Source organism: Schistocerca gregaria, chromosome X, assembly GCF_023897955.1.
Source record: "Schistocerca gregaria isolate iqSchGreg1 chromosome X, iqSchGreg1.2, whole genome shotgun sequence".
NCBI classification, from domain to species: Eukaryota; Metazoa; Arthropoda; class Insecta; order Orthoptera; family Acrididae; genus Schistocerca; species Schistocerca gregaria.
In genome coordinates, this window is record NC_064931.1 from 188,800,079 (window position 1) to 188,812,170 (window position 12,092).

General features: G+C 36.4%; 1 protein-coding gene across 2 annotated transcripts in view; it reads left to right on the forward strand.

The window, feature by feature from the left end:
• Positions 1-10,172: 10,172 nt before the first annotated feature.
• LOC126298377 (inhibitor of growth protein 3-like) overlaps positions 10,173-12,092 on the forward strand; it is a 171,589-nt gene continuing 169,669 nt past the window's right edge. Inside the window, exon 1 of one of the 2 annotated variants that reach the window (XM_049989686.1) lies at positions 10,173-10,865. In XM_049989686.1, the coding sequence (XP_049845643.1) occupies positions 10,838-10,865 (28 nt within the window). In that variant the 5' untranslated portion in view covers positions 10,173-10,837. The remainder of the gene's footprint in view (positions 10,866-12,092) is intronic. The other variant, XM_049989685.1, reaches the window with a different exon arrangement.

Below are 12,092 nucleotides of genomic sequence, written 5' to 3' on the forward strand. Positions count from 1 at the left end.
CCACTGTTGCCACACGCCTTGGTTTGGATAGTCCCATTTCACCATGCGTGGTATACTTTAACCACAGCTTACAACCATGGCCCAAAAGCCAATGATCATACCCTTTTGGAAATCAGACAAATCGCTCCATTTCCATAATACAACAATGACTACACCCCCAACACTCTTCACTGACAATGCTGCAACCTGCCACCTGTGAGTGGTTATGGTATTTTGATGTCGAACATAGGCAATGGTCAGTTTAATGTGATTGTAGCGTGTTTGATTAAAATGAACTGTGGACTTTGTGAGATTTTTGTCTGAAAAACTATTTTCTGTATTTGCTATTTATAGGTTGTGTTGCAGATTTTTAACAGTCCTTAATTACGTTTTCTCATGCGAAGTCCTGATGTTAAGAACTCCTCCCAAACACTTTAATAGCTCTCCATTGAAAAGAGTCACAATGATCCAGAATTCTAAAATTTCTATCGTAGAGACAAAAAGAATTATAAGAAGGTGCTGACTGCTGCGAAAAGTCATTTAATGACAAAATTATATGTAATGCAGACAAAAAAAAGCAAAGCAGTTTGGGGAGTTATAATAAAGAAAACGGGGAGAGGGAAACAAATGAAGAATAACCTACTGCTAAGGGAGAGGGATAAGGTAACAAACTATCCACAACACTTAGCAAATTATGCAATACGAGCATTTTTCAAATATTCCAGGGAAGGCACAGCAAAAATTCCCCAAAACAAATATAACACTTGTAAATAATGTTGTGCTAAATACAATAATGTTACTTCCAACCACAGATAATGAAATCAATAAAACCGTTCAAAAACTAAACAATAAAAAGTCAGTAGGCTTAGATGAAGTACCAATGTGTACTGAAACAATGCATGGAGATAATAAAAGGCCTCTTAACAAATATCATAAATGAATCCATAGCATCAGGGACATTTCTAGACCAGTAAAAACAGGCAAGAGTTTTACCTTTGCTGAATAAAGGTAATGCAGAAGACATATCTACATCTACATCTACATCCATACTCCGCAAGCCACCTGAGTACCTCTATCGGTTCTCCCTTCTATTCCAGTCTCGTTTTGTTCGTGGAAAGATGGATTGTCGGTATACTTCTGTGTGGGCTCTAATCTCTCTGATTTTATCCTCATGGTCTCTTCGCGAGATATACGTAGTAGGGAGCAATATACTGCTTGACTCTTCGGTGAAGGTATGTTCTCGAAACTTTAACAAAAGCCCGTACTGAACTACTGAGCGTCTCTCCTGCAGAGTCTTCCACTGGAGTTTATCTATCATTTCCGTAACGCTTTCGCGATTACTAAATGATCCTGTAACTAAACGTGCTGCTCTCTGTTGGATCTTCTCTATCTCTTCTATCAACCCTATCTCGTGCAGATCCCACACTGCTGAGCAGTATTCAAGCAGTGGGCGAACAAGCGTACTGTAACCTACTTCCTTTGTTTTCGGATTGGATTTCCTTAGGATTCTTCCAATGAATCTCAGTCTGGCATCTGCTTTACCGACGATCAACTTTATACTTTTTACTTCGCGTAATTTTTGTTTGTCTGCAAGGCTTTGCCTATGTTTATGTTTGTTGTGAAGTTCCCTTTGCTTACACAGCACTTTTCTAACTCGGTTGTTGTACCACGGTGGCTCACATAGAAAATTATCAGCCAATTTCCCAGCCGTCGCCTCTCTCAAAAATAAAAGAAGCAACACAGATTAATGAATTACCTGAATAAAAACAATCTTTTAAGCGAATCAGAGTTTGGCTTCCGAAGTGGCAAAAATACAGAGTCAGCCATAGTAGAATTCACAAAAGTTGTGCTTGATGCTCTTGACAAAGATGAGTGAGTCATAGGCATATTTTTGGATCTTTCTAAGGCCTTTGATACAGTCGACCACAAGGTTCTATTAAGGATATTAGAAGTATTAGGAATAAGAGGGGTAGCTAATGACTGGTTTTGATCATACCTAGCAGATAGGGTACAAAGATTAGAGATAACACATTAGTAAAACAGTTTTCACTACCAAAATACATTAATATAGGGGTTCTGCACGGTAGCATATTAGGACCAATACCATTCCTGATGTACATAAATGGCTTTCGCAGTAGTGTTAGTTATGGTGAAAAATTCTCTTCGCTGATGACAGCAATATTATAGTCACTGAGAAAACAAGAGCACTCCTTGCAGAGAAAGCAAATGAAACTCTGAAGGAAGTTAACGATTTGTCAATAAGCAATAAGGTGACATTTTAAAGAAAACTAATGGCATGAATTTCAGTTTGAAGAGAGAAAATGACAATGTTAAATTAAATGTAGATGGAACCTCTACAGACTGTGTAACAAATGCAATATACCTAGGAATGAATATTGATTCTCTGTTGAAGTGGTGTGAACACACAAAGGTACTTACAAACAGAATGCCATCATCATGTTATACTCTTAAAATCCTATTATATGTGCGTAACACAAAGTGTCTTTCAGTTACACACTATTCATGTGTACACTCAATTCCTAGCTAAGGCGTTCTGTTTTGGGGACAAATGCACAAAATATGAACACAATTTTCAAACTCCAGAAAAGATCCATAAGTATAATAACCAAAAATACTCGTCGAGCTTATTATAAAGATCTGTTCAAAACACTGGGGATTTTAACAGCTCTCTGTGAATACATTTACCAGTCAGTTGTTCACATCAAAAATAACATTGGTAATTAATGCACAAACAGCTCTGTCTCTGACCATGGAACAAGAGCTAGACTCGTATTATAAATTACCAAAAGAGATTAAACAAATTGCAAAAAAGTTTACATTATATTTTACATTTCTAAGTTACAGATACACAAGTACATAAAATAATACATGTAATACAATCCCTGTTTTCAGACTGTGAAACTGTCCTCTATGAATTCTTCACCAGAACAATAACACTTTTCCACCAGAAGAGTAAAGAGCTACCTTTTCAGTGAACCAAGCTCCATCTGAAATATATTACCGCCTTTTATTTTTATGAAAATTTTTAACCTCATTTAGCGTTTGGGCATAAAGTTTTAAACGATGTGTTGGAATTTTGAAATTATCTCTTTGGCGAGTGCTGTAGTTGTGGTCAAAACGGAAAGTGTCTAGTGTATATTAATTTTTATATACGAACACCACCACCCCATATATGTGAACTGAGGAGATAGGTAGTATTGTAAATTTTTTTATCTAGGAGCCAGTGATATTTGCTGAATTTCCTCAGAAGATTATACCATAACGAGTAACTGACTCAAAACAGCAATGTATCTTTCTGGTATCCATGTTTGTGGCACCTGACAAAATACACATTGTAAATGCCAAGCTATTCAGTTTATTTGCTAAGTAATGTATGTGTACTTCCGATTTAAAATTTTATCAAGATTTAAGCCGGGTTTACACACGCAACGAAAGTATTGCCACAAGTCAAGTCATTCTGGAGTGGCGCTTTGAGCTACCGTTCACACAGGACGCCACAAATTCTTCGTAATTGTGCAGTTTGCAAAATGGTGTCACCTGTCTCAGCTGATTAAACGGCTGTACATATTACTAAATAAGATGTTTTGGAAACATAATAAATGAAAAATATTACTTGCCAAAGTGTTTATCGTCTCTCTTGTCTCCACTACATGTTTTAAGAACTGTCCTGCAGCTTCAAACCAAGGAAGGCTGGGTTTATAAATACCGTCTGTAGACGCATCACTCTTAAGTGATTTCAGTACTTTTTATGTTCATTCATGTAAGCATTTCTAATGCTTCGAATTTTTAATTTTGTTTTAGCTACATTAATTCTAGATACATATTCATGCATACTGTTTACTATTTTAATTAATGCAGTGTCTCTCAAACTTCTGTCTTTGTATGATTCGCTTTTGTGGTTCCAAAGGCATTCTCGTTCTTGGTATACCTCCAAGAATCTCATAACTGACGCTGTTGACCACTTTTTCGACATATTAATAGCAAACGCACAAACAAAAGCACTATCTGCTAACGAATACGCACTTGAAAGGTTTGAATCCAGCTGCGAGTTAGCAATTGAATGACGTTATTCGATTTTGGAGAAGGCAAAATGGAGCAACAGAGTAGAAACAAGTTCAACTTTTTGTGGCGTGAACAAACCTTGCGCTTCTTAAATGGCGCCACTGAAAACTAAGAGTTCACACATGCAACTACAAAGCAAATGCAGTCCGCCATTAGCAGTGGCGATACTTTTGTTGCCTGTGTGAACCCGGCTTTAGGGTTAAAAACTTGACTTGGTTTACTTGTGTTATATCCTGATCATTCCAAGCTGTCTTTACTTCAATCCTTTCTACTGATTTAGCTTCAAATTGCATCATTTTGGTTTTTGGTAACAGTTTTAGTACGTTTTGATGGAACCAAGATTCGAGTTTTGCTAAAGTATTTTTGGCTTTTTCTGGAATATTTTCAGATTCCTCATTTTCAATTAGATCTGATGTATCATCAGCAAATTAGACTGAATGAACATCAGTAGAAAGTGGTAGGTCATTTAAGTAAAAAAGAAACAGGTATGGACCCAATATCGAATCTTGTGGGAATCTTTGGGGAAGTGTTTTCCAGTCTCTGGAATAAATGATTTTATTTGGAGTTAAGATTTCCCTTTGTTTCCTATCTGACAGGTAAGAGCTAAACCATTTTAAAGCAGTGTCCCCGATTCCGCACATCTATAATTTGTGGAGGAGTAATGCATGGTTCACTGAATCGAAAGCTTTAGGTAGATCACAGAAAATTTCTGTGACCTTACGGTGAAACAATATGTGTATAGTGTGTGAAGGACTGATAGTGAGATATGAGTGAACAGTGTTTCATTACATTATTTAATAAGTTATTTGTAAAAGCAGTATTGTACACCAGGACTAAATCTAATTATTGTCTCTAACTAGAAGTTGTAAATGTATGTGTACACGAATTAGTTTATTTTAAATTGCTCTAAACGTGTAAATACTGTGTCATGTCCTATATCATTGTAAAAAGAGGTCTACCGAAGAATAAAGCTACTACTACTACTACTACTACTACTAGTACTAGTACTAGTACTATCTTAGTGTAGCTAATACACACTTTTAACTGCACATTAACGTTTATAAAGCCAATAAATTTCTGTTTCTTTATTTAACCCATACACTATAGGTCGAAGTATTTCTTGAGAAATAAAATTATTAGTCTGAGGGCAGTTAGATTAGATTAGATTAGATTAGATTAATACTTGTTCCATAGATCATGAATACGACACTTCGTAATGATGTGAAACATGTCAGGTTAATGAAAGATGTCTGTACACGATATTACATTACACAAAATATTGCATGACACTAATGTTTAATTTAGTTTTTTTTCATTCCCTTAATTTATATCTAAAAAATTCAGCCAGTGAGTAGAAGGAGTTGTCATGTAGAAATTCTTTTAATTTATTTTTAATTGTTGGTTGACTATCTGTCAGGCTTTTGATGCTGTTTGGTAGGTGACCAAAGACTTTTGTGGCAGCATAATTTACCCCTTTCTGTGCCAAAGTCAGATTTAACCCTGCATAGTGAAGATCATCCTTTCTCCTGGTGTTATAGCTATGCACACTGCTATTACTGGGTTGGATTATTAACAACAAATTTCATAAGTGAATATATATACTGTGAGGTTACTGTGAGGATCCTTAGATCCTTAAATAGATGTCTGTAGGATGACCGTATGTGGACTCCAGCAATTATTCTGATTACACGTTTTTGAGCAATGAATACTTTTCTACTCAACGATGAATTACCCCAGAATATGATACCATACGAAAGCAGTGAATGAAAGTAGGCATAGTAAGCTAATTTACTGAGATTCTTATCACCAAAATTAGCAATAACCCTAATAGCATACGTAGCCGAACTCAGACGTTTCAGCAGACCATCAATGTGTTGCTTCCAGTTTAACCTCTCATCAATGGACACACCTAAAAATTTTGAAAATTCTGCCTTAGCTACAGACTTCTGTTCAAAGTCTATATTTATTATTGGAGTTGTGCCATTTACTGTACGGATCTGTGTATACTGTGTTTTATCACATTTTAAAGAGAGTCCGTTTGCTGAGAACCACTTAATAATTTTGTGAAAAACATCATTTACAATTACATCACTTAGTTCTTGGTTTTTGATTGTTATTACTATACTTGTATCATCAGCAAAAAGAACTAACTTTGCATCTTCATCAAGATGGAATGGTAAGTCATTAATGTATATCAAGAACAGTAAAGGACCTAAGACCGAACCCTGTGGGAATCCGTACTTGATATCCCCCCAGTTTGAGGAATCAGCTGTTGTATTAACATTACATGAACCACTTATTTCAACTTTCTGCATTCTTCCAGTTAAGTATGGATTAAACCATTCGTGCACTGCCCCCCTCAAACCATAATGATTTAGCTTATCTAAAAGAATTCCATGATTTACACAGTCAAAAGCTTTTGAGAGATCTCAAAAAATACCAATGGGTGATGTCCGGCTATTCAGAGCATTTAATATTTGATCAGTGAAAGCGTATATAGCATTTTCTGTTGAAAAGCCTTTCTGAAAACCAAACTGACATTTTGTTAATACTTTATTTTTACAAATATGGGAGGCTACTCTTGAATACATTACTTTCTCAAAAATTTTTGATAGAGCTGTCAGAAGAGAGATTGGGCGATAGTTGTTGACATCTGACGTATCCCCCTTTTTATGCAATGGTTTTACAATGGCATATTTCAGTCTATCGGGGAAAACACCCTGCTCCAAAGAACTATTACATGCATGACTGAGAAACCTACTTATCTGTGGGGAACAAGCTTTAAGTATCTTGCTGGAAATGCCATCAATTCCGTAAGAGCTTTTACTTTTCAGTGAGTTTATTATTTTACTGATTTCAGAGGGAGAGGTTTGTGGAAATACAGTTGTTTCAAACTGCGCAGGTATGGCCTCTTCTATTAGAAGCCTTGCCTCTTCTAGTGAAGATCTAGATCCTATTTTCTCCACAACATTTAAAAACTGATTATTGAAAATATTTCCATTTTCAGATTGTTTGTTAGTACACTTGTCATTCAGTTTTATGGCACTAAAGTCTTCCTGTGCTCTTGGTTGCCCTGTTTCCCTTTCAATAATATTCCAAATTGATTTAATTTTATTATCAGAGTTACTGATCTCAGACATGATACACATGCTTCTGGACTTTTTAATAACTTTTCTTAGTACCACACAATAGTTTTTATAATATTGAACAATTTCGGGGTCAGTACTCCCTCTTGCTGTTAGATACAGTTCTCTTTTATGGTTGCAAGATTCTTATTCCTTTAGTTTTCCAAGGTTTTTAATATGTTTTCTTGGAATTATGTTTCACTATTTTCTTGGGAAAACAATTTCCAAATACCCTTAAAAATGTATCGTGAAATAAGTTATATTTCAAGTTTGCATCGGGTTCCATATACACTTCATCCCAGTCTAGCTGCTTTGGGCTTTCCCTAAAATTTGCAGTATTTATATTGTTAATTGAACGCACTGCTTTGAAATTTTGATTTGATATACTGCATGGAGCTATGTCATGTACTGTAACTACCTGTGCACCATGATCTGAAAGACCATTCTCAACAGGATAAGCATTTATGTCCTTAAACTTATCTTGGTCTATAAAAAAGTTATCTATCAATGTCCTGCTGTTCTTTGTTATCCGAGTAGGAAAATCAATGACGGAGCTCAAATTGAAAGAACTGCGTAATACTACAAGGTCATTCTTCCTATTACACTCTTTCAGGGAATCAACATTGAAATCCCCACAAATGATAATTTGCTTCCCCCTGTCTGACAGATAGCACAACAAAGCATCCAAGTTTTTTAGAAATAGCTGGAAATTCCATGAGGGGGATCTATACAGTGTTACAATTATGAAAGTGCCATCATTTAGCTTTAGTAGCTTTAGTTCAGTGGCACATGCTTCCATATGTTGCTCTACACAAAATTTTTTAGTTTCTAAATGTTTTGCGCTGTGGAAGCTTTTGACATATATGGCAACTCCTCCTGTCATCATATTATCTCTACTTACATGTGCAGCTAATTTGTACCCATTGATGCTAACCTTTTGCATATCAGTGACAATGTGATGCTCAGACAGGCATAGAACATCTATTACATTCTCAGTTTCTATATCTTCTAAACAAAGCAGAAGCTCATGAGTTTTATTCTTCAATCCCCCAATATTTTGATGAAATATACTAACATTATTTTTCATTTTACTTATGTGAGTATCTTGAACTTTTTTAACATCTTTAGTACTTGCCTGGCTGAGTTTCCCACTGGACACTGATCTTACACTAAAAAAGAGTTACCACCATGAGATGTAGTTCCTTCCCCCTTTAAATTTTCTGCTGTCAGCCCAGCCAGTTTACCCTTCCCCTTCTTGTTGAGGTGTAGGCCATGTCTAGTATAATCCCACCTACAGAGTGAATCAACAGGAACCACACCAATGTGTGACCCTGCATCAGATCCAAGTAGCCATTCCAACTCCAAATTAACTCTCCTGACTGAAGAGCTCAAATGAGGCCGGTCGTGGCTCTCCAGAAGCGACACAAACCCAACACTGGTATGACTCGATGCCGATGCAATATTTGCCAGGTCACACTCTATTCTGTACCCTGGATCTCTGTCAATACTGTTGCCCACCCACAATAACCATGGTATCTTCCTTAGTAAAGCCTCTACATGGTGAACCTAAATCCTCTGTAACCTGCCCCAGTCCAGCACTAGGTTTGAAAAAACTTGTGACCTGGTATTCTGCCCCTAATTCACCCTGCAGAAGTTGGCCCACACCCCTAGCATCTGAACTACCTAGCAACAAGACTTTCTTTCTCTTTGCACACTTCCCTACCTTCTTATTCAATTTGCTGCTATAAGCTTGTTGAGCCCTGTCTACATCTACTTCTGTGAGAGGCTCATCAGTTTCCAACTGAGGCAACAGGTCAAACCTATTTTGTACATTAATAACAAAGCTGTCAGAAGAATTTCTTGGCCTGTTCCTTATGCCTGTTGCCACTTCCCACCCCTGTTTACCCTTCTCCCCCCCTTGACCTGCACAGTTCTCGCCTAGCCTCATCTAACTCAGCCTGAAGGGCAGCAATTTTCCTCTCTTGTTCCACAATCTTACTATCTCTACTGCATAGCCTACAGAACCACTGATGAGTTTCGCTCATTTTCCCAATTCCCACGCCACTACAATCACCCCAATGAAAAAAGTTACTACGTCCATCACATGAGACCCCGGAGCTAACGATTCTACGGCACGTCAGGCACTTTACACTGATGGTACAAATCGATTTTAGTGACAGAAAGACAATTAAGTTACCGGAAAACAATGAAAATACGTGTACAAAAAATTATGCCTAATCGCGACAATGTAAAAAATGGTTCAGAAGTTTCTTACTGGAAATTACTTAAGAGATGACGATACTCTACAGATATAAAGGGGCAGCAAACGTATTTGGCACACTAAACTATCAGTAAATGCACTTAAAATTGCGGTATGAAGTTTAATCTGAAAGCTCAAAAGTTCGGCCTGGCCGCGATATGTAAACAAAACGAACTTTGCGTGATTACTGTGAAAGTACGCGAGTAAGACAAAAACTTTTAATGGTACGCTTGAAGAGCACTATAATTAACGTAATAAATTAGTTTAAAGTGTTAGAAACAGTTTATTACTACTAAAATTACTTATCTGTTACGGGAGCTGTGACTCAAACGTCCGTATAGTAGGCGCAGGTTTTGTGAAAAACATCATTTACAATTACATCACTTAGTTCTTCGTTTTTATGTTATTACTATACTTGCATCATCAGCAAAAAGAACTAACTTTGCATCTTCGTCAATATGGAATGGTAAGTCATTAATGTATATCAAGAACAGTAAAGGACCTAAGACCGGAACCTGTGGGACCCGGTACTTGATAGCCCCGCCAGTTTGAGGAATCAGCTGTTGTTTTAACATTACATGAACCACTTATTTCAACTACTTCACTATTGCAAGCAGTACCCAGTTTTTTTCAATAATCATAATAGAAGTTCTGAGTGTATTGATGTGACCGATAATTTATCGTATAAGACTTCGAGTTTATATTAGTGATGTGTGAACTATCTTCAGCGACAATGTTTGAATTGTTTTTGTTTGAATTGGGAATACAGCGTTTTCATTTAAATGTGTAAAGGAAGTAATCTTCCTTTACAAGACCTTCGTTAATATGTAATAAGCCCGATAAATCATTGTAGACGAACTGTACGGCACTTATTAGTATTTTAATTTTTAAATCATGCCATACTGTGTGCTTTTTGAAAAAAATATTTACATGTTTGAGAATGTACGAAATAGAACTAGCTGCGGGGAATTATTATTTACTTGAATAAACGAACTGCAACATAAGTGTATTTCACAGACGTGCCTTCTCTTGACGTGTTTTGGAAGTGTGTTTGTATGATTCTCTTCGCTTGTGGTGCAATATATATCATTACCGTGGTTGTGAATCCGACTGCTAACAGGAATATATATAATGGAACTTATAATATACTCATGTGTGGACAATATTCAGTACTGTACGAAAATGACAACTTTGTGGCGAACTGACGTTGGGGTGGTGTCATGTTTACCGGTGTCGGGAGTGCGCGTGAAATGCTAATTCTTTACTCCACTTAATCCGTTCAATCGAATTCTGCTGCGTGGAAAATCTTGCGACATAAATCTGCTGCAAATATTAGTGCCCCTCAGAAGAGCTTCATCACTTCACCAAAGGATCGCAAACAAGACCGACAATGCTATATTTAGAAGATTACTTGGAAAGTGAGTATTCATGTTTTTTGTGAAGTAGTAATTTTTAATATTAACTTAACGATTCAAACTTAGCACACCTGTATTTTACATTTTCTGGGTTGATAGTTGCTGATCTCGCGATGAATTGTTGTCTGTGTTATTAGCCTTACATGAACAAAATTTGGTGTTTCATTTGTTTGGGTGTGATTTTTCGATTGGCAAAATGTGTGTACTATTGATTAATGAATAAACTCTCATTTGCCACCTTCAACAGTTGACTTCACAACTTTAAGACGTTTTCTTTATGCCAAGCATAGGAGTGCAAAATGGTTTATTTTCAATTATAAACACAGAGTACCACTGCAGTGGCCTCACAATTGCAATCAAACCGTGAATAAATAATAGTGGAATTGTCGTCACACTTGTATGTGATCTATAGCAGCCTGTATATTAGAGCCATGACATTTCCCACATACAAACATGTTTTTTACATTGATGAGTAGGTATGTTCGCACTCTTTGTTTAGTGTTGTTTGTACGCACGTTTTTCATAAGTAAATTTTCGTAGTTTTGCTTATAAGCCAATTATTGATACATTTGGTATTTGATTCATCAAATGCTCCATTGTGTAGCATGAGAAATTTTGTGTAGAACCCTTATGTATCTGAATCTGATACATGAAAATTAGATTAATTGTGTAATTACTCATCATGACAAACTACTGGGCATAGTGATTGATACCTCATCTTAAAAGTAGCCCTGTAACGTGGAACAGTTTGGCAATTTGTGATGACAACGGTGGGGTGCATTTTATAGTACTATTACTGTATGTTTTGAAAACGCTGTGATTTTAGTGTTTAATCAAATTCTATAAAATGTTCCAAATTGTCATCAGTTTAACAGATACAAATTTTAAGGTGCCAACATGAGCTTTTTTAAAATTAACAGTTATCAGTATGTAGAAATTGCATGAATTAATTCCCTCCAAACTATAAATTAATCATCATCATTAATGTCATCCCAGTTGGAGCATAGACCACACTATTATGTTTTCAGTGGTGACAGCAGTCTTCCATCTTCCCATCACAACTGCTGTCTATGATTAACTCACCCATGAGATTATTTCTGCTGGATCAAGTGGAAGTACACTTATTTTTACTGTGAACACCTGAATGTCAGCTTCTTAAGTATACAGAGCTAAACATTTTCTTTGGTACTGATTGTGGATTCGAACACTGACATCCCAGTATCGTCTGCA